The 27,556-nt window shown below is 34.4% G+C and overlaps 1 protein-coding gene and 1 pseudogene across 1 annotated transcript; one reads left to right on the forward strand and one right to left on the reverse strand.

Annotated features, from left to right (window-relative positions):
• Positions 1 to 9,622: 9,622 nt before the first annotated feature.
• Positions 9,623 to 14,803, reverse strand: LOC138339134 (uncharacterized; annotated as a pseudogene).
• Positions 14,804 to 16,203: 1,400 nt separating this feature from the next.
• LOC101250056 (uncharacterized) lies at positions 16,204 to 26,521 on the forward strand. The gene is made up of 14 exons (XM_004248072.5): positions 16,204 to 16,794; positions 18,639 to 18,800; positions 19,065 to 19,130; positions 19,278 to 19,421; positions 19,511 to 19,624; positions 19,849 to 19,950; positions 20,067 to 20,252; positions 21,500 to 21,589; positions 21,654 to 21,788; positions 23,085 to 23,207; positions 23,313 to 23,398; positions 23,474 to 24,086; positions 24,236 to 24,313; positions 25,025 to 26,521. The coding sequence occupies exons 1-14, from the start codon at positions 16,522 to 16,524 to the stop codon at positions 26,066 to 26,068; spliced, it is 3,216 nt and encodes a 1,071-aa protein (XP_004248120.1). The 5' UTR covers positions 16,204 to 16,521; the 3' UTR covers positions 26,069 to 26,521.
• Positions 26,522 to 27,556: the final 1,035 nt, after the last annotated feature.

Here is a 27,556-nt window from a genome sequence, read left to right on the forward strand (position 1 = left end):
CAACTCGAGGAAAATGAAATTGACCAAACCAATTTTGACCAACCCCATTCATTTTCTAAAGGAAAGATTCAACAAAGGGTTTCGGAAGTACGGCTAGACCCTTGGAACGGGTTTCCTACATATCTCAGGCTATATGAGAATTTAGGCCACTTGTAGTTCGATAAGCTTGATTTACCGCACGATCTTGAAAGAATCAAAAGTCACATCGATACCGAATTATGAAGGTATCGAAATGCTTGAGAATAGGATTCGAGAGCGAATGTTGGAATACAACCGAGTTTTCAACATCGAATCCGCCTACATATCCTTAAAACCTTCAGAATCAGGCTGTGTGTAGTTCGACTCGATCGATGAAAAAGGAAATCTATTACGCTAGATATCTTTGGTTTTGGATAAGTGACAAATTAAACGAGTATGAAAAAGAGGGCTTGTAACCTCTTAGCTCTTGGCGTATTGTCACTCAGATTGGAAACTTGCTTCCGATAGATCAAAACTTCCGGACGCGAGACTGAAACTGATAGAACTAAAGAAAGACCTACATGCTTCGAGGGGGTAGTTCGATTGTGGTGGAAGTCGCTCCTCTGCTCGCATCCTAAGAGTTTGAAATCCCTCTTTGGACTGTGTCCCAGTTCGCTGCTAAGAAAGAGTTCCACGTTATGCTGCATCCTTTTTGATGTCGTCCGCACCTGTGGTTTTGGAGAATTCATCCTTTTGGATGCTCTCGACAAAGACTGAGATAAAACTAGTCAGCTTAAAAAATGCATTTAGGATGGGAGACAGTGTCTTTTTACCGTGTCGACACTTCATTGTTCTCCTCAAATCGACGTCGACTCGATCGGTCTGGCGTCCAGCAAATAAAGCTTATGCCTTGTTTTGCAATATAATCTTCAATGTATTCTTCATTTGATGCTAAAATAAATAAATAAATATTGATGCAACATTGATGTCTCTTTTGTCGTTATCTTTGATGCTCTTCTTGATATTTATTTTCTTATAAAAAATAAAAGATGCATGTTGAGGCCGATGGATAAATATTGTTCTTGGGACACACAGTTTCCCTTTCTTTATCTGTGTATGTCCTCTTGCGGGGTAGGAATATCTTCCCGCGATACATAAATTCCCGTGAGATATGAATCTTCTCGTGATGCGTTAATTCCAACGAGGTATAAAGCCTTCTCGCGATATATAAATTTGACGAGGCGTGAAATCTTCTCGTCGTGTATAAATTCCAGCGAGGCATAAAGCCTTCTCGCGATATATAAATTTGACGAGGCATGAAATCTTCTCGTCGTGCATAAATTCCAGCGAGGTATAAAGCCTTCTCGCGATATATAAATTTGACGAGGCATGAAATCTTCTCGTCGTGCATAAATTCCAAACTCGCAATGCATGATTTTTCGCGATGCATGACTTTCCGCAATGCATGATTTCTCGCTATGCATTATTTCCGCAATGCATGATTCTCCGCGATGCATGGGTATTTATATCGTCTGTGTTGATGATAACGGCAAGACGACCTCCAAATAATATATCGAGTTGATCGATAACAATAACATAACTATCTCTTCTGGGGTAATGCGTTGTCTTGATTGACAATAATTATCTTGCCTTGATAATGTAATGCAAATAGCGTCCTTTACAGAAATCGCGAAATCTTTGCTGGGATTCCTGTTTGATTCACCTTTGAATCTGGTCAGACACCTTTGTAAATTTCATATTGTTGGGGAATGGCTTGAAATAAACAAACACATTCACAAGTTTCCGACATAAGTGATATAAAATGCTTCCCGTTCTCAGTAAAATTGCTGATTTTGGAGATAGTTTTCTTCTCTTTGGAGTTCTCTGTAATGAGCTATCTAGCTCAATAATTATCCAACTGTAACGAGGTGGATGCTCGATAATATTCCAACTGTAACGAGGTAGATGGCTCGATAATATTTCAACTGTAACGAGGTGGATGGCTCGATAATATTCCAACTGTAACGAGGTGGATGCTCGATAATATTCCAACTGTAACGAGGTGGATGCTCGATAATATTCTAACTGTAACGAGGTGGATGGCTCGATAATATTCCAACTGTAATGAGGTGGATGCTCGATAATATTCCAACTGTAACGAGGTGGATGCTCGATAATATTCCAACTGTAACGAGGTGGATGGCTCGATAATATTCCAACTGTAACGAGGTGGATGACTCGATAATATTCCAACTGTAACGAGGTGGATGCTCGATAATATTCCAACTGTAACGAGGTGGATGGCTCGATAATATTCCAACTGTAACGAGGTGGATGACTCGATAATATTCCAATTGTAACGAGGTGGATGCTCGATAATATTCCAACTGTAAAGAGGTGGATGCTCGATAATATTTCGACTGTAACGAGGTGGATGCTCGATAATATTCCAACTGTAACGAGGTGGATGACTCGATAATATTCCAACTGTAACGAGGTGGATGGCTCGATAATATTCCAACTGTAACGAGGTGGATGACTCGATAAAATTCCATATGATTCAAAAATAGAAACCTGAAATGGAAAAGCATATATACGAACCACTTATGGGGTGGATCGCCCAACAAACTATATGCTAAAGTCTTTGATTGGCCAATCAGAACACATAATCCACTTATGGGGTGAATACCCAACAAATAAGAATTATGACTCCGACATATTCAAGAAACAAAGTACGTCGAAATTACTATGCGACAAAATACTAAAAACTAAATTGACGTTTACGCACGTCGCGACTATGATTCCGTTCTTTAAAAGAAAGAATTATCGAGGTGAACGACTTAATTCATTCACATGAGAAATAAAGACACTCTCGTCTTTCTTGACAAACTTAGCAGAATTTTAGTTTGTTGCAGTCATTTCTAATCATTTATCGAAAACTTATAACAATTCAACGATTTTGACTGTCAAGGAGATATTGTGGTCACCATCATCTTTCTGATGTGATGAACCCGGCAAATTCTCTTGCAACACTTCTAAATTAGCGTCACTTTGATCACCCTCAAAATTTGATGTCGCTTTAATATACGGCTTTGACTTTGTCAATACTATCACCTGCACAGCTCGACACCAAACATTAGTATCGATGATGAAGTAAAGAATAAAAGTAAAATTGAGGAACTAGATTGAGTCGTTTGGCTTATCAAGATTAGGCTATGATGAGTCCAACGGTAACTTTGATCATGACTCATAACTAGCAATCCTCCTGCACCTTGTTTCTTGCAACTTCGGAAGAATCTATCAGTGTTCGACCTCAATATTTCTGCAAGATAAAAAAGACGCTTGTTTGTCACTTGAGGCAATATAAAGAAATAGAGATAAAATGAGATTGAAAATTTTCTAGGTTTCGTTGATGAGTCCACGATGGGTGCAAGTGACGCCCTTTGTCATTATTGACAGATTTATATAGCCATTTTCGTGACTTCTATGTTCCTGCATTCAAAGAAAAATTCTTAGTTTGAAGGACTGATCTGTGTTGGTCTTGTCCCCATGCTCCTTCTTGCAGTTGGTTTACACGCTCGCCTATCCTTTATATGACATATTTGATGGAATTCTTGAGGACCCTCCTCAAAATTTGTCCCAGTCTACAATATGTAATAACTCTCATAACTTGCTCTGTTAACTCTGAGGTTGCTCATTCTGGAATTTTGAGGCCCCTCCTCAAAATTTTGTCCTAATTTACCTCAATAAGTAACAAATGACATTTGTGAAATTTTTGAGATCATCTCAAAAATTCTGTCCCAGTTGCAAACTAGATTGTCATAATTTTGAGATCCACCCAAAGCTAACTCCGTAGAATTTTGGTCTTCTTTTTTGACTTGTTAAAGAAGTCCAACTTCAAATGAATCTGTCCCAGTTTCCATTATGAAGGGAAATGGAAATCTTACTTGGTGAATGACCGAGCCGTTGTGGCGCTTACGAATCCCATTGGAGCAGGAATCAGGTCAAACGTAGTTCCCGTCTCAAGGGTTACCCAAAATAGGAAGTTTTGATAAAGAAACGACCGAGGCCGACATAGGCCGCCTACGTATCTCATTCTTGAGAATTCAGGTAGAACGTAGTTCAAACAAGAAATGTGCGATACATTTTCAAAAGAAAGGTAACAAAACTTCATATGCAAAATTTTGGCCGATGTTGGGCATTCTTCTTCTCGAATGAATATCTTCAAATAACTCAGTTCAGAAAAGTCTTGTACTCACTCTTGAGCATCCAATATGTCATCCATTCAGGTGGTTTCCTCAATATTGATCAAGTTGTAGTTGATCATGTTTTGTATCTTGTGCTTCAGAGTTGAACAATTCTTTGTGTCGTGTCCAACGGCTCCTGAATGATAAGCACATCTATGGTCAGCTCTGTAAAATTTTCCCAAAGGATTGGCTGGTCTTCCTTCTATAGGATGGATCACACCCATTGCTTTCAACCTTTCATAAAGTTGAGTTTGAGATTCCCTTAATGGTGTAAATACCTTGGGAGCCTTCCTAAATTTTGGGCGAGGGAAGTTTTCGTGATCGACATTATGGTTTTGATATTTCCTTTGAGAAGCTGACCTCATATGAGTAGCCGTGATCATACTTACCTCCTCCACTTTTCCTTTTGATTTATCCATATCACTGATTCTAGCAGATTTTCCATTAGATCGCAATGCGGTAAGTTTGGTGAGTTTTCCAGTCTTGAAACCATCTTCCAAAGCTTCTCCCACTTTGACAATCTCGACAAACTTCTGTCCCATCATACACAACATTCTTTCATAGTACTCAGGCTCTTGAGTACGAATGAACATTTCAGTGATCTCACGTTCAAACATTGGAGGTTGAACTCTTGCGGCCTCTTTTCTCCAATGAAAAGCATACTCTCGGTAATTTTCTGTAGACTTCTGTTTGATCCTCTCCAAGTAGTAGCGATCTGGGGCATCTTCTACGTTATGTCAAAATCTTTCCGTGAAATCCTTTGCGAGTGCATTCCAACTTTTCCATTGTTTCAGCTCCTGTGATGTAAGCCACTCTAGAGCTTCTCCACTTAGACTTTGATCGAAGAGACGCATCAATAATGCTTCGTTTTTGCCAACTCCCACGAGTTGATCACAATAAACTCTCAGATGTGCTAGAGGATTTCCTGTTTCGTTAAAAGTGACAAACTTTGGCACTTTGAACCCTTCTGGGAGGTCGAGATTCCGATGGATGCATAAATCCTTATAGCTCAATCCATCGACTTCGGAAATATAGTGTCACTCCTTCATGGCTTTCCTGATCTCTTCTTTCATATTCACAAAGGTTTATTTGGAGTTGGGATTTGGAAAGTAGTCTTCTGAGGTATGGGTGGAACAATGGAGGGATTCTAGGTATTTTGAGTGGCTTGATAATTTTGGGGGAAATTTTGAGGATCGGAATTTTGATTTTGAAGATGAGAGAAGGTTTGAGCATCGTTCGTATTTTGGTTTTGAGAGAAATGGAGGATTTGAAGGTTAGTTTTTTAAGGATGATGTGGTGCTTGACACGATATGGTGTCGTTATGGGGATTGGGGGTAGTTAAGTCAATGGTTGGAGGATTTTGAGCGGGGTTAGAGAGAAGGTTCTGAACCCGTTCCACGCTTGGTGGAGGAAAGCGGAGTGGAGGTCTTCCATCTCTTGGAGGGTTGAAGGATGAAATTGGATTAGACAAATCTTGCATTCTTTGAATTTCGACCCTCATTTCGGCAATCTGTTGCATCAACTGCATAATCAATTCATTTTTATCAGCGGCGACGAGCTGAGCCACGACAACATCATTCATGTCAACCTCATCATTGTTATCCCCCCATTGCTGTCTTTTTTTTTTACAAATTTGATCGGGTAAGGGATCTTTAGGGCCGTAGACCTTGTGAAATATGAATGATCAACCAATACAGATCAGTTTTAAATACCTGACAAATGAAAAAAAAACTCAAAAGACCAACATGTTAGTGCCTGGAGGTGGTAAATAATGCAAGCTATCACATATAGGTGTAAACACATAAGAGTTGCTTTATCCGGAGATAAATTGGCTCACCAATATAGAGAAATGACTAAATAGACAGGAATTTGTCTACTTGACTTTGGGATTTAGTAAATAAAATGCCGACTTGAGTAGAGACAAAATTAACGGTATCTTTCATCACCGTACTTTGATTTTTGATTGAGATGTAACTCTAATTTCCTTGTAAGAGTTGGAAAAGATAAAATTTCTCAAAATTCTTTTGATTCGAAATGATGAATCATTTTATGGTAATAAAGAAAAAGGAGTTCATTTTTTTTTCATTCGGAAACTAAAGACTCGAAGAGTATTTGGACGCACTTTTGATAGTGACTTGATATTTGTACTTACGGGTTCTAAAAGTATTTGAAGAAAAGTGAGCCAAAATATCTCCAGATAAAACAACATAATCACATAAACAAATATTGCGCGTTCTAAACAGATATGTGACCCTTTTGTGCCAAGGGTAGGCCTAGCAATTTGAGGAATGTATACGCCATTTGAAAACCGTATACATCCTTCAAATTTAAACACATAAATATGAACGTCCATTTAGGCCGTAGACCGTTTTGGACTCAAGGCGGTCTTCCAATGGGCCCAATACGCCATGGGTGTTGGGTCATCTTAGGCATATGCGCTATTTTTAGGATTTGGTTTAGCTCTACCTAGGTTTACTAGAATTGTTTTCAAATTGACGGTTACCCGAGTCGGACAAACATCGGGGTGGAGTTATCGAACAACGCCGGATGACCACATTCCGACTATTTGTTCAATACTCCCAAATGATTTCTTGGGTATATCTGAGAGAAGTCGCGGTAAGCCGCGTAACTTCCGTTTCCTAATGCAAACTATTTGCCGTTTGGCGAAAGTTATGCCATGAAATGTAGTTTTTTGAAAAACTAAAAGTATTTAAGCGCAAAAACAGTTATTGCAATTAGTCAAACAAGTTAGTCTTAAGGTTAGAATCCTCCAAATAAGTCCCCAGCGGAGTCGCCATTTCTGTTTCATCGAAAAAGTGATTTTCGAAAAGAATTTGTTTTAATTTAAGGGTATTTTCGACTTTTAGGAGTCGCCACTTAATTTTTTAAGAAAAATCAAGAAAACTTATTTCCAAAACAACTTAAACAGAAAAATTGTTTGGAAAATGTTAAAGGGTTCGGGATTCTTATTAGCGTCTTAAAAGGTGTTGAAGGCACCTAAGACACTCCGTTAAATACGGTTTTCCGGCGATTAACTTATTTGACTATTTTATTAACTTTTGCAATTCTTTTGTTTATAGAACTTTATTAGAAACTTACTTAAGCGAATCCTCCAATTTTTTAGAATATTTTATTTAAGTTAAAACTTTAACACTAAGCGATTTCCAAACTTAAACATCTATCTTTCAAAATTTCAAATTTTTAATTTGAGTTTGATAAAACAAAAGACGTTCGATGGGGTTGGAGTTTTCTAATCCTAGACTAACGACATTCGAGTAAAAAGGCGTAAGCAAATAATAAAGAGAGAGAAAGAGAGAGGGAGAGAGAGAGAGAGAGATTTGGGGAGGAGACGCGAGGGGGAGAGAGCGTGGGGGGGGGGGGTCTCTGCGTTTTCTTTTTTTTTTCTTTCTGGGAATTTTTTCTTTTCCTGGGTTTGTTGTCGCGTGGGGGGGAGGGTTCTGTTGGAGGGGGGAAGAAGAAGGAGGGGTACTTGGTATTGGGTCGGGTAGAAGGGAGAAACGGGTCAAAGGAGATTGGGGCTGGGTCGTTGGGTTTTAAAAAATTGAAAGAGGGAGAAGTGGGCCTGGGAATATTGGGTGTGGGCTGGAATAGGGAGTGGGCCTGGGAACTAATTAAAATGGGAAAGGGAATAGGGCTTCAGAATTGGGTTGGTTTCGAATATACATAAGATATACCAGCTATATACACAACTATGTAAACATTATATCGTTATATTTTCGCAAAATTATAAAACTAATTAATTTAAGTGATTTGAAAAACTCATGAAGCTCGCTAATTAATTTTATACCGACGCGGGTCAAAATTAGGTGTCAACATGTTGTTAATGTAGTATTTTGGTGTTAAACTGATGGAGATTTATGTGAATTTTGTTAAAGGACTTTTCTATTTATTTTTTATTTTGCTCACATTTTTGTAGGGTGTTCTTCAATCGAAAAATATAATCACCTCTGGAACTCAAAAAGAAATCCACTATTCATCGAAAACTGATTAATTTTCCGACGAAGTTCATCTTTTCGTCAAAAAGGAAACAAGGAAGACAAGTTAAATTTTATTTTATTTTTTACCTATGGCCAACTCTTCCGTAACTCATCAAAAATAGCAATAAATCTTAAACTTTTTGCTTGAACTCTATGATGCAGATGAACTAAGAAGATTAAAAAATATTAGAATATTTATAGAGAGGGTTGTCGTGGGGGTTGGGGCACTGTAGAAGGAGAAGAGTTTTAGACTCCATGGAATAGAAGGGTAGGTAAGCTATAGGATTTATATGATTTCTTTTTTAATTTTTAACATAAAAATAATTTCTTTTTTTTTACTTTATAATATATTTTATATTAAATTTTTTGGACTCTAAAATACCAAATGTCATTATTTAATTCGTCAAATTGTCATGTCATCGCGAGTGTATTTCACACACATTATACTTTTAGCTTATTGTCAAAAAATGTTTAAATGGTTCAAATTTGGGAGGGTAAAGGTGTTCAATTGGTACAAGTCTTAGTTGAGGTGTCCAAATGAATTATGCGGACAACTTTGAGGGGCTATAGATGACTTAAGCCTATACAAATTAAATTTTTTATGTTGCTAACACGTGGCATATTATATGTTTTGTGTATCTGATTGTAATATAGTATCATACATTTTGATTTGCACGAAAAATACGATATTTTGAAGTAACTTATTTTGTATCAACTAGTACAATAATTGTGTAAAAATAGTATCAGATATACTCTGAAAATAATTTATTATGGTATCATCATTTATTTTGTATATATTATTTATGTAAAATTATTTAGTATTGTGTAATTAAATAAACTAGTAACAATCGTGTAAAAATATTATCAGTTATATTATGAACATACTTTATTTGGTATCGTATGTTATTTTGTAGAACTAACTTTTACAAAAATTAATTATATATACTAGTTAATCAACTAATATAATTGAATTCAAAAAGTTGACAAAAATATAAACTAAACTAAATGTATATATATAAGTATATTATTCAAACTCTTGAACGATACTAAATATGTTGAACACAATAATTTGCATTATTTAATAAAGATATACTAATTTTATTTTTTGATACTAAAATAAGAATCATACTTGTAATAATTCTATTGCTACTTCGTATCTGATTATAATAACAATATCATATCTTGTTATTTATCGAATAATTAATAAATTTTAACTAAATAATTATGTGTCATTTTGTGTCATAATTGAGTAAATAACTTAACAGTTATATTGTTAAAAAATTTTAAAATAGTATCATCAGTTGTTTGACAAGATAAATTATTAAAACTAGAAAATGCTTAGTAATATTGAACGAAAAATAGAAGTTGAAATACAAAATATTTTGTTCCAATAATAGATCAAAAATAATATAAACCTAACTAATCAACATCAACCAATGCATCTTCTGCCTGTTTAGAAAACCCGCCCTTTGGCCTTGTTGGATCATCGTTATCACTAACATATCCAGCCTTGAGTTTGTCCATGCCATACTTTCATAACAATGTTCCGTATAGTCACTCTTAAGACCAACGGATGGAATTTTGATTTCGTCGCTCAAATATTCTGCATAAGCAGCTACGAATAGTCCACAATCACTGAAAAAAATAAAGATACATTAAAAAGAATTTGAATGTAAAGGAAATCTAAAAATTAACATTTTATCAAACAAAAAAAATTAATTCACAAAATCTTACAGGCTATCGTTTTGTTGTTGCATAATCTCTTGCGCATATTCAACTGTAAATGAATGTTGAGGACCCAACAGTTCACCTGTTTCCTTGTCTTTGTACTTCTCCAATGATAATCAATTAATTCTATCTGTTTTATAAAAAAAAAAAAAGCTATTATGTAGATAATTTGGAAGCATTACAGACAACTGATTTAACTTTTCAGAAGACACTCTTTTCCTTGACCCACCAGATGAGTCATACAGACATATTAACATTTTCTTCAAAACAACCACAACCAATACCAATGAAAATCTTTGCCCTAATTAACAGGAATATAAACATCATCAACTAGATGCCAAGGTAACGAAGCAGGTATCAAAAATCCATTAATGATGTCTTTTATAGACCTTTCATAACCAGCTATAGTAACATCACGGTCAATATGTTGTTGTGTAGTAAGAGATTCATCAACAGAAGCACAATAATACCTATTATATACAATGTTGATGTATGACTTAAACAAGTAGTTTACCGTAGTGTATCTGTATTGATCCAAGCCTCTTGATTTTGACTTCTTTCGTTGATAGTAAAAAATTACATCTAGATGCTTTTACATATATAAAACAACACAGTATGAAATATGCACACTTTGAAAAATAATAAATTTGTAAGTATATGTCTAAATAATATGAACAGTCTATAAATTGTATCAATTAAATAATTTAAATGTATAATGTACCTGATCAGTCCAACATTTCATTGGATGTGACATGGCAAAAAATCAGTTCTTGTCAACAGGAAATGCGACAACAAAATCCATATAATCAAACCCAAAATTAGCAGATTTGACTCTATATTTTTCATCATCAGGTTTTCTATGATAAAAAAATTTAATTCAAAATTAAAGTACTTAAAAAAATGATTTTGTGTAGAAACTTAATTAATAAAAACTCTACATATTGACGTGTGATTTAAGGAGTTTCTTTTGAATCCAATCTAAAAACTCTTGCATTAAACCCGGCGATACTTGAGATGTGATTCGGCAATCATTAAATGGAGTAAATGGACGGATATGATAGTCTATTTTGTCCTTGCCCTTATCAGTTGATTCAAACGAATGAACATAGGGAGACTGCAAAACCTTAGAAGGCATCCTGTTACGTTGAGCAAGAGTTTTAGTATCAACATCACTGACACCAAGCTGGGTGGGTAGCTGACTGTCCGGTAACATATCATCACTCTAGGTAAGCTGTAGAGGAATGACAACATCCAATGGGTTGAAATTAATTTCCCAGCTTGGTGGTCCATGTGCAAATGCATTTGTCACTGCTTCATTTTCAGGTGTGAAGGAGACCGATGAGGTAGAATCCTGTGTAATATCAAATAATTAACAAACACACTATAATTTCAATAACTTATGCAACTTAAAATATACTAATTTTTTCAACTTGTTTTTTAATTATGTCAGCACCATGATCTAAAATAAATAATAATATTTGAACAAATAAAGCATCTGTTAGTCTTTTAATATATATTATGCAGTCAGTGATACTTAAAATACATTAATCAATTTAATAAAATAATTTATATACCAAAATTCATAATTAAAAACATCATATATATTTTTACTGTAAAAAAATTAGGCAATTGCTGATGAAATACAGTTTTCAAAAATAAATTGATGGAATAAGGTATCAACCATCTGAAAAGAGACTTTATTAAAAGTTTATAGAATGATAAAGTATCAATCAATGTATTAAGTATCAGATATTTAATTACCTTCATTACATCTTCAATGGACCCCTTTTGTTTTCCAACCTCCTCGCCAGTTTCAGCAACATCATCAACAGTTACAAATTTCATATACTTTGGTGAAACAGTCGAATAATCAAAGTTATTCTATTAATGTGTGTTGTGCAGTAAGTGATACTTAAAAAATAAAGTAATCAATTTCATAAATTATAGTATATACCAAATACATGGTTTAGATCATCCTTTATAGTTTAAAACCAAACAATTAATTAATCAATGATACACAATTAACATATAAAAATTGATGAATTAGAGTATCAAGCATACAAAAAAATACTTTATTAAAATTTCTAATGCACAAAAATATTAAGGTATCATTTAATAAATTAAGTATAATATACTTAAATACCTTTGTTACATCTTCAGAAGAAACCTTTTGTTTTTCAACAGCATTAGCATTTTCAGCACCATCGTCTACAGTTGCACAATCCACATGCTTATGGGAAACAGTTGCTTCATTAGAGTTACCAGAATTGAATTGTGTACCAACATTGTCTTTCGCAACAGAATTATCCATCATGTGTGGCGATGAGACTCCTCCCATATCCTTCAATTTTTTTTTAAAAAATCAATATCACTTAAAAAATCAGTAAGAATTAAAAAAAAATCAAAATATCACCTTCTCAGATTTATTTCCTCTCGCAGCAACAACTTTCAACAATTCTGAATTATTATTCTTTATTAATGCCTTAAGAGCTTCAACTTTACTATCAAGATCTCCAAATTTTTTGTCAACCTATAATCAAAATTGACATATAATAAATAGTAACAGTAAAACATAAATTACTTGATTACTTACATAAAACTTCATGAACTTCTTCAAATCATCAATTTTTGAACTGCCCAAACTTATTTTTTCATTGAATGACTTTGGAGAAACACCAACACCAGATACATTCTCAGATTCTTTTTGTTGTGGTTCTGGACTCTTTTTGTTGTGGTTCTGAACTTTGGAATGAATGATCTGGTTGCTAATCTAGTTCCTTCTGTGGTTTTGAAAGTCTTGATAGATCATACTTATGTGGATGTACAACCTTTATTCTCTTGCGTTTTGGTGGGGTTGTTCCTACATTATCACTTCTTGATATTCTCTTTAACAGAATATCTGGAGGTTTTGTTGTGAAGTATTCAAAATCAGGAACCTACTCCAGATGCACATCATCATTATCTGGAATTGATGAAACTGATGGGTTTGGAGGTACATAATTGTGATCTGGTAACCCAAGTGATACTATTTCCTCAAGGGTAGGCTGAATGTTAGAATATTCAATCTAAAAAAAGTAAACAATTAATTAATGACAATAAACATATTAAAGTTGTATTGCATAATTAATCTAATAAATTAAGAATACTGTATTGAATTAATTACCTATGAAAAAATTATTTTCATAAACAACTCAAACTTGGGCTTTAAGCCAACAACTTGCAAGTTGCAAATCCTTGGTATACCGTTTTCTTCTTTAGAAGTACATTTATAAATCCATATATTAAGTGAACATGAAAATCCATTCAATCGATACAACTTTGTTGAGGGGTTGTACTTTTTTCGAAAAGATTTCATTAACTTTTCAAAAGCAACTATTCCCCAAGGAAACTGTTGGTAACTACCATCTTTCACCATATAGAAATATTCAATAGGAATTGGTGTATCACCAAGTTGGAAATACAAAAGTGTATGGATAAAATACAGTATAGTCATCTGAAGGGCATCCTCATTATTGTCCCATTCACCTAACATAAACCGGTCTACCAATCTTTGTTTATTAACATTATATCAGAAAAATATCTTTCAACTAACCTACTGATTTTTGAGTCCGATATGTAAAGTCCTTTACATTACTTTTACAATTCAAACCAGTAACTATGATAAAATCACTGATACTAAATTTCAACACATTTCCTTTGGCATGGCGAATGTGAATCTCTTGATCTAAATTATCATGCTCAATCTCTAACAAGTATAAACACTTAGTAATTTGGCCTTAATAATTGCATCTAGGGATATTTAGGTATGGTGCAAAAATTGTTTCTTTAAATAAATTCATACCTTCATCCCTAATAGATGATACTAAGTGTTCAACAACATTCGTGTTGTGTGTTGGACCAAACTTTAATGCATTAATTGAAATATGTATAATGACATAATTCATATTCTGCAATAAAACAAATAAATTTTTATCAAACTGTAACATATATAAAAAGTTTCTAAACTATTGACTGCATATAATAATGTTTTCGTTTAAAATGATACTAAAAATTGCCTAATACTAATACTAAATATAAATAAACATGTTAACATGATACTTACAAAATACTATTTGAAACTATATATAAATGAAACATTAAAGTTAAATATATTTTTTTGATACATTAAATTTCATGTCCAACACATCAAAAGATACTCAAATTCACAATTTGAATTAGATATATAAACATAATGACTGATACTTAAATTTTAATATACGTATCAATAATTCATATAAATATGATACTTAAATAACATATGCACGACTGTATGATACACATATACTATTATTTGATGTCTTATATTGCATGCAAAATCATGTTGTTATAACAAAACCCGATACTTTATGTAGATATAAAAATCGATACTTATAACATATCTATACGTAATTAGTAATTATCACACATTAATATATACAAAATATAAGTAAAAATAAAATAAAGAATCATTCTATCATGAGCACATAGAAAATGATACTTAATAAAAAATAATTGAGCATACTAACAAATATATACAAAATTATGATAAGATTAAAACGATATTTAATATAATTCATCAGACTATACTACCAAATAATTCATCAGACTAACTAAAAAAAATAAAATTCCATATACAATATAAACGACACTTAACAATCAAAATCAACAAACTAAAGAAACAACATGAATATCATGATGTATATGGAAGACAAATTTACATACCGTTGGTAATGTTGGTCGAACAATAGGAGGTGCAGACTTTCTACCTCTCTTCTTTGGGGTTTTTGGATCTTTAGAAGTACATGCATGTTTGTTTTTTAATGAATTTTTCTTGCTAGAGCTTGATTTTGTCATGACAATAGTTTGATGCAACAATAAAGAACTCAAATATACATAGAATTCGATTATGGAAATCAACAATATAATTTTTTGAACAATAAGCACAGTAAATACGCAAAAACAGAAAAAATAAATTGAAGAAATAGTAATGTGGATGATGGATATACCTGATTTAGAACTCAAATTCGGATGAGTATATTTTGAATTTCAAATTTGATTTACAATTGTAACTCAAAATTAGGGGGAAATTTTTGGGGAATGCGAATTTTTGGGGGAATGAAATCAGTTTTTGGGACGCTAACTTCTGATTTTGTGAAGGTAAATTTAACTTTTTAAGTTTCCAATATGTAAAGTTAATTAGTATCATTGGGGGGTAAAAAACTTTTTATTGTAATTTAATAAATTAGTAGGGAATTAGTGGAATTAGATAAATTAAAATTGTAGTTTAGTAATTTTTCCTTTAAGTTTTACTCACATTTGCACAACTCCCTTTTGGGCCAATAAAAGGCTAACAGTCATTATAACTATTAAAATGAGATAGCCCAACCAACCTAATTCAAATTTTATGAATAAAATTTTGACGAATTGACCCTTCATTTGAAAGTGATTTTTTTTTGGCAAATTATAGAAATAACATACTTTTAAGGTAAAATTATAATTTATTCTTAAAAGTTTATAATTACAAAAATTTATCAAAATAGATAATAATTTAAGCGCTGATACATTAATTTTATGGGCAAGATACATTAATTGTTAAGTAAGATACATTATATTTTATACATGATACACTAATGTGATGTACATTTATACATGATATACACTAATGTGATGTACATTTATACATGATATACACTAATCTGATGCGCAAGATACACTAATCTGATGTGCGAGGTACACTTTATGTAAACACTAATGTGATGCGCGAGATACATTAATGTGATGCGCGAGATACATTAATGTGATGCGCGAAAATGAGAGATTTTAAAAATTTATAAAGTTTATAGAGGATAATGGTAATAAGTAAACTAAAAGGTGAGATTTCCGTAAACAATCATTTTTTTAATATTGTGTGGTCTTAAATATTTCGAAACTTAAATTAAAAAATTGACAAAAAGAAAGAAACAATCTTTTAAGATTTTAGAACGAACTAAAAAAAAAACATGGAGTGTCGTGAAATAATCTTCCAACCCATGGACCGTCCTCGTTCCAGCTTGAAGTACAAACATATCAACTAGGACTGAGCTAATAATTCTCAATTTTAAATAGACCGAATAAATTTTAACCCAACACTATCAAAATAAGAAGCTGAATAGGTCTTAAATAATGAACCTATTTTAACGAATCTAATGACCATTTATCTTTTAATATAATATTAATAAAATCCTTCCAATTGAATGCTATCATAAAACTTTTGTGCATAAAAGTTTTGAGAAAATTTCAAAATTTTCACTCTAATTATCAAATATAGATAATAGTGCCCTCCTCTTTTTCCCGATCAGGACAATTCGTTGATTCGTTTTATCCTTCTATCTATTTAATCTATAGTGCTGCCTTTTTTTCGATCGAAAACAAGTGCGTTGGTTCGTTTTTCAAATTAAATTGTTTTATCAACTTTAAACTTAAAAGACGTCTATTGACTGTCCTCACAGTCTTATAAAGTAAGAAATCATTTCCTCCACACCGATTCCATTTCCCTCTTTTTCTAATCAAATTCTCTCTCTCTACTAATACCCATGAGGAGGCTATTCGGTAGAGGTTCCGCCGGAGAGTCGCCGCAGCAATCTTCTCCGTCACCGTCGCCGTCGCCTCCACAGACTTCTCCTCCATCCTCTGTCAACATTGCTGCCGGTCCAGCCAGACCGATTCGTTTCGTGTATTGCGATGAGAAAGGGAAGTTCCAGATCGATCCAGAGGCACTTGCTATACTTCAACTCGTCAAAGAGCCTGTTGGTATTGTCTCCGTTTGTGGTCGTGCTCGTCAAGGCAAGAGCTTTATACTTAACCAGGTAAATTTATAGTAAACTTTTTGTATAGTTTTATGTTAATTTAGGGTTTGTAGTTTAGTGTAATTGTCTGATTATGCATGAGAATGAGAGTATTGCTAGGGTTTTGCTTATCAGTGCTGTAGATAGTGGTCAACTATATAATTGTTGGATGACTCAAATTATCAAGCACATTGCTCTGGAACTAGAGATATAGAATCATTAAATCAATCAATCAACTCTGCCATAATCCAAAAAAATAGGTAGAGTTCTTAGAGTCCTGCTTAAAGTTAAAGCTAGGAGAGCAGAAACTGAGGAAAAAACCTATTTCTTATGTTAGATGGGAATAGAGGCTACTAAGATTGGAATAGCACATTGCTTTGGAACTGGTGATACAGAATCATTAATTCGATTGCTCAACTTTGCCTTAATCCAAAGGATAGGTAGAGCTCTTAGAGTCCTACTTGAAGTTAAATATAGATCTTTAGTTAAAGCAACGAGAGGAACTATGGGGAAGTAGCTTATTGTTCTTACATGTGATGGGAATAAAGATTTCTTAGTGTGGTACTCACGACTAAAGTACTAAGTATCATTAAAATGGGGATGCCAATCTTATACGGAAATACAAGTTGTCTAAAGTAACTTTGAACCATTAAATAAATTCATCAACTTTGCCTTAATCCAAAGATAGGTTGAGCTCTTAGAGTCCTACTTAAATATTTTGAGGTATTCTTTCGTTAAGGCAAGGAGAGCAGGAACAGAGTTAAAAAAATCAACGTTCTTACGTGCGATGGGAATTATGACTGCTATGATTGGAACTCACGACCTAAGTACTAAGTATCCTTAGAATGGGGATGCCAATATTATACAGAAAATACAAGCTATTTAATGTAACCTTGTGGGGGAGGGGGTTGCGTATAGCATTTTCTATATCATAAAAATAAGAAAAGAAAGAGGTAGAGAAGAAACGTGTTTGGAAGAATTGCTAAGCACATTTGGGATTAGAATGTTGGGAAGTATATTTATGAGTTGGTTGAAGGGCGTACGACCTAACTATTGTATGTTAGCACGACATACTTATGGGATGAGTTAGATAGTTTTACATGAGAGAAAAAGTATTTGCTTCAGTTCATCTAAACTATTTCATTAGGATCAGAAAAAAATAATGACCAGGAGTGCGGACATTAGATTCACTCTCATTTTCTGCTTACCATAGTAATTTACTCAATGTCAAAAAAAGATACATTTGTTCTTAGGATCAAAAGAGAGATGAATCATGATAAAATGATGGATAAATTAGAAACTATGTTTTGGAGGATTTCAACTTTCAACTGGAGTTCACCATATATGGAAGCATATAGTTCCTAGATTTAGGGGTTTACGCCTCAGATGGAAGATGGCTACTCTGATTTGCCGTTTTGAGAAGCAGAAATCTGAAACCTTTTGTGAATCAAGTTCAACTCCTGATTTATCTAGTTTTATGTTTTGGAAAGTTGCAGGAATTATATGTTAGAGGGGAGACCGTTCGGCATTGTTCAGTTTCCTTTGTGTTGCTTCTGTAATTTCTTTATTTTCTTTCCATTGTGCAGTGAACTTGTCATCCTCTATGTAAATAATGTTTCTTGTACTTTTCATACATCAATCACAGTCAAATTATGAGTCAAAGCTATAGTACAGTGGCTATTTTTCTTTTAGAAACTCCATTCACTTATGTAATTAACTAGGTCTATTACAATGAGATCACAATTATCTTTATTATTATTAACTTATAGTTGTATACTTTCGCATGTAAATTATCATGTGTAACTTAGTGATGCTTCTTACTTTACCGAAAATATGTAGCTGAGAGCCTGTTGTATGCCCAATAGCTTCTTGGCAGGAGTAGCGGTTTTCAAGTGGCTGCAACTCATCGGCCATGCACAAAAGGTATCTGGCTGTGGAGTTCACCTTTAAGGAGAACAGCTCTTGATGGAACAGAATACAACCTGTTACTGCTGGACACAGAAGGAATTGATGCTTATGATCAAACGGTTAGTTTCCACCCTTTTAACATTATTGGTTTTCTGAAGGAGGATACTAACCTAGCACATGCTATATGTCTTTTATATTACATTGTCATACCTTTGTATTGCTAAACTTTTCACAAACTAAAGGAACTAGCTCTATAACTCCAGAACATGCCTTGTTTTTTCCTGTGTCCTTTCTATCCTTCCTGTCACTGACTTTTGCCTTTTATAAATTTCTGTTTTATTGTTGTTTCAAAAAAAATTCTGTTTTGTTTTGCTTTTTGACAGGGTACATATAGCACACAGATATTCTCCCTGGCAGTCCTTCTTTCAAGTATGTTTGTATATAACCAGGTTAGGAGCACACAAACTTGGATTTCGTTTGCTTCTTTTGATATGCCATTTTTACCCCTTCTCCCTCAGGATTCAGTGAATTTCCTTGTTGCTACAGTCAGTTTGTTTGCTAGGTGTCCTGATAATCTTTTTAATCCTTTAATTTAGATGGGAGGTATAGATGAAGCTGCGCTTGACCGCCTCTCTCTTGTCACTGAAATGACTAGACATATTCGTGTTAGAGCCTCTGGAGGAAGGGCCAGTTCTTCTGAGCTTGGGCAGTTCTCCCCAGTCTTCGTTTGGTTGCTTAGGGTAATTCAGAATTTGTTTATTATCACTGTAGATTTTCTTCTGTTCTTGTTTGTGAAACTATTAAAATACAATTTTCTTTTCTGCAAAAGGATTTTTATTTGGATTTGGTTGAGGACAACCGCAAAATAACTCCACGGGACTACCTTGAACTTGCATTGAGGCCAGTTCAAGGTGGTGGGAAAGATGTTGCTGCTAAAAACGAGGTAACCACTTTACATGAATGTTTTGTTTGCTCTACTATGCTGTATTTATTCAATTTCTATTGTAACTACCTCTATTTTAGGAACTGGTTTCCTGAACTTGCACATGTTTTACTAAAAATAAAAAGAACTTGTACATGTTTTTATGCGATTTCGAAACCATCCTCCTTTTCCTTCTAATGAGTTAGCACTTAATGGTTGATTAACCATTGAGATTTTCACTGCAGATTAGGGACTCCATTCGTGCTCTTTTCCCTGACAGAGAATGCTTCCCCCTTGTGCGGCCTCTGAGCAATGAAAATGAGCTTCAACGGCTAGATCAAATACCAGTCAGTGCTTAATTTTCTCGCACATGTTGCATTCTCTACTATCTTAGATTATATCTGAATTTTGATTGTGGAAACCTTAAAAATATTCTTAGTGTGGTAGCAATTTTCACATGCAGTTGGAAAACCTCAGGCCAGAGTTCAAAGCAGGTCTTGATGCTTTGACAAGATTTGTTTTTGAGAGGACGAGACCCAAGCAAGTTGGAGCAACTATTATGACTGGACCGCTCTTTGCTCGCATAACTCAGTCCTTCCTGGATGCTCTTAACAATGGTGCAGTGCCCACCATTACCTCTTCATGGCAGGTTGGCAATGATCTTAATGGCAGATATAGTGCTATTTCCTTTCTTTTATTCCACATCAATGATGTTCTTCTCTATATCTGTACAAATGCGTGTCCAAGAACAATGTTATTCTTGTCATCACTAACACCTTTGAACCAGAAGAGTGACAAATAAAAAACCACTGATTACTGTTTCATGTTTATTTCTCAATCATTAGTCAGATTACATTTAGCACCAAGAAAGTGCCCCTGAACGAAAGGAACAAAGACAAATATCAGGTAGATCTTTTAACGCACCTCACCTTAGCCCTAAATAGAATTCCCAGAAACCAAGTTTTAGGGTAAGAGTTGCAGGTCCTCTCCTGTTACGGTCGGTAATTTCATAACGAGGACACAACACCATTTAGATACAATTTATTTATTAGAACATGATCTTTGAAGCACCTAAATAGAATTCGCAGAAACCAAGTTTAAGAAAAATAGTTGCAGGTTATCTCCTGTGAAGGTTGGTTATTTCATTACGAGGACACAATGCCATCAGAATACGTTGATTACTATGAGGAAGATATTTTACCAAATTAAGTCAAGATCACCCAGAAGTTGATCCATAGTTCCAGATTAAATATAAAAAAGAGTATTCATCTAACTTAACATCGCACCGCAATAAAATATCTCAAGTTAAGTGCTTGCTTTGGGATGCTTCTTCTTGTCCTTCTTCTCTTATTCGATATACGTTGAGTTTGTTCTTATTCTTCTTGTGAATTTGGAATTTAATTTTGTAATTTCTTGTTATTACATGAGATTTCACTGTTTCTTCGTTCATCATTATGGCTTAAATTATAAAGCCAGGAACAATTGACACATTTGGTTCTGCTCAGTGTCCATTTTCAAGGGCACTACGTCAACATTAAAAAGTAAGTTCATAGTCTGATATCTGACATGACACTGATATGTAATCTACTATGGTGTCCGTGCTGGGCAAGTTCTTCCATTTTTTTTATCTACCTCTCTTCGTGCACAAGTGAATTAGTCATCTTCAGAACTCCTATGATATCCACTATTCATTTTTCAATTTAAGAAAAGAAAAGACGGGAAGAGAAATTCGACAGTGAAACAACATGACAAACCTACAAGTGAATGATTATGGTAGAATCTTATGGTTGTTGTTTAACTCCCAAGTCCAAGTGTTACCGTGTTGGTTCATTCCGTATATCCAGCTTATGCATTATAGTGCATGCTGATGGATATTTTCCTTTTTGATTTCTGCAGAGTGTTGAGGAAGCTGAGTGTCAAAGGGCATACGATTCGGCTGCTGAGAGATACATGTCTTCATTTGATCGTTCCAAGCCTCCGGAGGAAGTAAGTACTACTTTAGTTTCATTGATAACATTTTTTGGTTGTGTCTAATATTCAATCATTACAGGGTGCACTAAGAGAAGCACACGAGGATGCATCTCAAAAGGCCATGGCAGAATTTAATTCTACTGCTGTGGGGGCTGGATCCATCAGGATGAAATATGAGAAGCGTCTCCAAAATTTCATAAAAAAAGCATTTGAGGTTAAGCTTTTCCTCCACCTTTTACTTCAAATATTGAGGATAAAGTGCATATGATTGATATAAGCATACATGAGTGTGTCATAATACATCCCGTAGTAGAGGATGAGCTAATACTAATTTTTATTTTGATTCCTTACCATACTTACCCCCTAGAGTACTAAAAGGAAATTCACAAATAACCACTTTTATGACTGCTATTTTGAAAATAAGTCAGCTCCAAAACTAATTGGAATTTAGGCACTTTACTATGTGGGAATAATATTTGGAGAAAACTACCCTCAACTTTAAAAAGCAGCTGAGACCTGCTATTCCATCATTTTTACTTTTTTTGAACTCCATGACAAGGTCCTGGAGTTTTACTTGTATAAGTTTGAAATCCAGGACACTGCTGAATTTATATCAGTGGATTTCCTTTATGTGGAGGTTTTCATCTACAAAAGTGGATTTCTTTTGCACCTTATGGAGGGTATTTTCTGTTTTTAATAGAATGAAAGAACCTATTTTGCCCAGAAGTGAAGCCTTGGAGGTTTCATTTGATCTTTTTGTTTTTTGATAGGTAATGTTAAGATATTTTTATTGGAAAACCCGGCATTAGGACATTAGATCTTCATTTCGAATTTGTGATTAAAAAAATGATGAGAGAAATAAATGAATTAGTGAAAGATACATTCAAGACTTCTCTAGATAGTAACGAAAAGTTCCGACTTAACAGGGTTCTTAATAATTAATCTGTACAGTTGTTCTGCATTTTCTGGAAGTGTACAATTATGTTGCTTAGGTTGTGTATTCTCATTACTTCAAAATTTGGAATGGTGAAATACTCTAGTAAATCTCAATATTGAGTTTCAGTCAATTGCCTGGTTACGAAGTAATTGCTGCTTCTTTCTTTGTATAAGTGACCTGTGGAATAAGGATCATAATTCTTTCCATTTACAACTCTTTTCTCTGCAAACCAGGTGATAATTGAGTCAAAGTTAAGACATATGGCTTAATTCCTCTGTGTTTGATCTTTTTGTTTCTTCCTAGATGAGTGCCTGTTCTTGTGTAATATTGGTTCGGTTCTTTTAAGATTTATATCAGTACATGGGCCCCCATCTGTCCCCATGATATTGACTATATATTATATGGACCCGTCCATGGACATTCTGTCTGGGATCCAACTAAAGGTCCGTGGTCCATCAAATGGAATGAGTTCTCAACCTAGATAGTGTTGTCAGTATGTGTATGGGTGAGTTTCTACTCTATGCTACTGAATAGCTCTTCCTAAAATATGATTCGGTTTTTTGTTGATAACAGGAGCTTAAAAAGGATGCCTTTAGGGAGGCTTATCTACAATGTTCAAATGCCATACAGGACATGGAAAAGGAACTGAGGTTGGCTTGCCATGCTCCTGATGCAAATATAGATAGTGTGCTTAAGGTATGCCCTTATTCACTGTTAGATAATAGCGTATTTTTAGGTGGCTAAACTGGAATTCAGGTTTATTGAGTTACCAATGTCCTAAATGGCATATGCTATATGCAGGTTCTTGATCGTCTAGTGTCCAAGTATGAAGCAACTTGTCAGGGTCCTGAGAAATGGAGAAAATTGATAGTCTTCTTACAGCAAAGGTTTGTATACTAATGATTCTTTATTGAGGTACTTAGAATTGGAAATGTATATGTCACATCACATTGCTTTTCCAGCTTGGAAGGTCCACTTTTTGATCTCATCAAGAAGCAAACAGACAAACTTGGATCGGAGAAAACTAGTCTTGCATTAAAGTGCCGCGCCATTGAGGATAAGATGAATTTACTTAACAAACAACTGGAAGCTAGTGAGAAGTATAAATCCGAATATTTGAAGCGTTATGAAGATGCCATCAATGACAAGAAGCAGCTTGCAGATGATTACACGAGTCGTATCACAAATTTGCAGAGTAAATATAGTTCATTGGAAGAAAGATATTCAAGCTTATCAAAAACATTCACTTCAGCTAAACATGAGTCCTCAGAATGGAAAAGAAAATATGAACAGCTTCTGTTGAAGCAGAAGGCTAATGAAGACCAATCAAGTGCAGAAGTATCTGTTCTGAAGTCCAGAACTGCTGCCGCTGAAGCAAGGCTGGCTGCTGCCAAAGAGCAAGCTGAATCGGCTCAAGAGGAGGCGGAGGAGTGGAAACGTAAATATGACATTGCCGTCAAGGAAGTTAAGAATGCTCTTGAGAAGGCAGCGTCTGTTCAAGAGCGAGCAAACAAGGAAACCCAGTTGAGAGAAGATGCTTTAAGGGATGAGTTTTCAAGCACCCTGGCGGATAAGGTGATTATATTGCTATGCATATTGATTAAATTTGGAAGTGCTGCTATGTTTCATTTTTTTCTCTTCCCTTTTAGAATTATCATTCTGTGATTCTGCTTGTTTAGTTTTCCGATATGATTTTGAAGTTATCTTCCTTCATGAAACTGCAGGAAGAAGAAATTAAAGACAAGGCATATAAGCTTGAGCATGCTGAGCAGCGTTTAGCAACACTGACTTTGGAGTTGAGGGTGAGTTTCTACTCTTTGTAAACCAACTTAACTTTCATTTGCATTAATCTTGGATTTTAAAAAGGTGAGAGTGGGATGGAGCAAAGTAATGGAAAAAAACAGGGACGGAGGGGGAGGGGCATTCTTTGTTATTTTAAAGTAGGCTCTATGGAAAGAGAATTCAAACGCGGTGCACTATAAAATAAGACCAATAGGGACTTCATATGGGACCATTTGAGCTGCACATTGTAATGCTACTAGTATTTTTTGTTTTCTTGAGCTTGTGATATTTTTTGTACTGGTCCTCTGAAGTAGCTTTAGCATTCGCAGTGGTGACTTTCACTTGGTGGTTAAATAACTTCAGTTACATGTCCTCAAAAACTTCAGTTATGTGTAACCTTGTGAATCGAAAGGATAGTTTGCTATCAATTTTTGGGATTGATACCGACTTGTCTCTAATAAAACTGGGTATCCAGGCTGTAAAACTATGAATATTTACAATCAATTATGTATGTGGTAATTTAAGAGATTTACATGGGTAGTAGTCCTAATAACAGCCCAAATGGAGCTAGATGGATACATAGGATTCATATAAGCCAAACCCAACTAGTTTGGGACTGAGACACTCTTTATTGATTGTAGTTGTACGATTCAGTATTCACTATTCTATTCTTACCATTATAAAAAAGAGAGTGATACTATTGACTGTTTTGTGATTATTACTTTTTACAGACTGCTGATTCAAAGGTGAGGAACTATGGTCTAGAAGTGTCAGCCTTGAAGGTTGAAATCAAGGAATTGGGTGAAAGGATAGAGAATATAAAGGATACTGCACAATCATTTGAAAGAGAAGCTAAGATTCTGGAACAGGAGAAGGTTCATCTGGAGCAGAAGTACCGGTCAGAGTTCGATCGATTTGAGGATGTTCAGGATAGATGTAAATCAGCTGAAAGAGAGGCAAAAAGGGCGACTGAGCTTGCTGATAAAGCAAGGGCTGAAGCAGCTGCGGCCCTGAAAGAGAAGAATGAAATTCAACGGTTAGCTATGGAAAGATTAGCTCAGATTGAGAAGGCTGACAGAGCTATTGAAAAGTTAGAGAGGGAAAGGGAAGACTTGACTGATGAAGTAGGGAGGTATCATCGCGCTGAGAAGGATGCAAGGTCAAAAGTTGCAATGCTGGAGGCCCGAGTAGAAGAAAGGGAAAAGGAAATTGAGATGCTACTGAAATCAAATAATGAACAAAGGGCCAGTACTGTGCAAGTCCTTGAAAGTCTGTTAGAGACTGAGCGTGCAGCGCGGTCTGAAGCAACCAATAGGGCGGAAGCACTCTCTCTTCAGTTGCAAGCTACACAAGGAAAGCTAGATCTTCTTCAACAACAGTTAACTGCAGTTCGGCTGAATGAAACTGCACTGGATAGCAAACTTAGAACTGCTTCCCATGGCAAACGTGCCAGGATAGATGAATACGAAGCTGGAATTGAATCTGTCCATGACATGGATACAAATGATAGACCAATCAGAGGAAATAAGAGGTCCAAGAGTACAACCAGTCCCTTAAAGTATACCTCCCCAGAAGATGGAGGTTCTGTATTCAGAGGAGAAGATGATGGTCATAGTCAACAAACGAATGGTGAAGATTATACAAAGTTTACTGTGCAGAAACTAAAGCAGGAACTTACAAAGCATAACTTTGGCGCTGAACTGCTCCAACTGAAGAACGCAAACAAGAAGGATATCTTAGCTTTGTATGAGAAATGCGTCCTCCAGAAATCATAGCTTTCAGTGTGCCGGGTTGTGTAGAAAGGTTGTAAGTATCTCAGTTATAGTCAAAAGCATACTACTTCTGGATTACAAAATTATGTGTTTGCATCCTAAAAACATCCTTTTAAGTTCTATAGGGCTTCTACCCCATTAGGTAGCTATACAATCTTGCTATATGCTGCTGCCGCCATCGGGGCTTTTCGTGTGACATAATAGTTTTCATTCTGGTGTGCACTCTAACTTAGGTATTTTTGTTTGAGCCTTCCTAGTGTGGCAGTGGAAGATGGTTTAGAGAGATTATGAAAGTGAGATCACCAGACATCCCTTGTTGTCTCTTTCTTTCTCCATTTGTGCAGTTATTGGTGTTTAGTGAGTACTGAATCCTCGTGTGATTAGTAGTATTAGTATTCTCTTGATTTGCTAAATTTGACAAGTGAAGTAGTTATTAATATTCTTCATTCACTTTTACTTATTACGTTCATCACGTTTTGTTTCATGAGAAGTTTTTATAGTCCATAAATGTTGTGTTTATATTTAAGATCATAAATCCTACAATTGTCTTGTTTATTTTAAATTTTTACTTAATGTATAGTTATAAATTATGTCTTCATAAAGTGAAACAAAATGAATATTTAGTATCTTAATCGAATATCTGTATAAATCTTCTTATTTATTTCCGTCTTAGTTATGTTTTTTTAGTTTAATCTGAATCTTCTTTCTATATAGACTCCAAATTGGAAAAAAAAAATATTTTCCGATATCATTATTTGACAAGTAGTTCAATAATATTTCGCGTTCATATAATTTAAATTTTGGACCCATCTTTTCCTCTTCACAGTTACGTAAATTGTAGGGCATGCAATTATTTAAGGACTTCTCAATATTATTCAGCTTTTTAAAATAATTATTTGGCATCTATTGATCCGTCAGGGAAAAAAATGATTAAGAAATGACAAGCTATAAAAAGTGGGAGTACTGTATTCTCCATTCATTTTTTTATCATTTAGTTTTGATTTTGCATGCTTCTTGAAAAAATATGATTAATATGATAATTTTATTACAATATTCTATTAATTATATTTAGTATTAGATCTTAAAAAATAATTTAATAAATAAATAGTTAATATTAAGGATTACACATGAAAAATAATACTCCTAATAAGTACTCTTTCGTTTCAAAAAGAATAACCCTATTTTCTTTTTAGTTTGTTTCCAAAAAAAAGACCCCTTTCCTTTTTTTGATAACAATTTAACTTTTCACGTGACATGTTTAAGACCATGAGATTAAAAGGCATTTTGGTAAATTTGACATAACTTTAATTTTGAATCATAAGACTAAAAAATCTTGTTTGTTTTCTTAAATTCCATTCCAAGTCAAACTAGGTCATTTTTTTTAAACGGAAGAAGTATTTTTTTATATGTTAAAAATGACAAGTAATTAAAATTAAAAATTTATTTTAAAACTAATTTATAAATAAAAATGCACGAAGAGAGTATATTTTA

The sequence above is a fragment of the Solanum lycopersicum genome, chromosome 10 (assembly GCF_036512215.1).
Source record: "Solanum lycopersicum chromosome 10, SLM_r2.1".
Classification (NCBI taxonomy): domain Eukaryota; kingdom Viridiplantae; phylum Streptophyta; class Magnoliopsida; order Solanales; family Solanaceae; genus Solanum; species Solanum lycopersicum.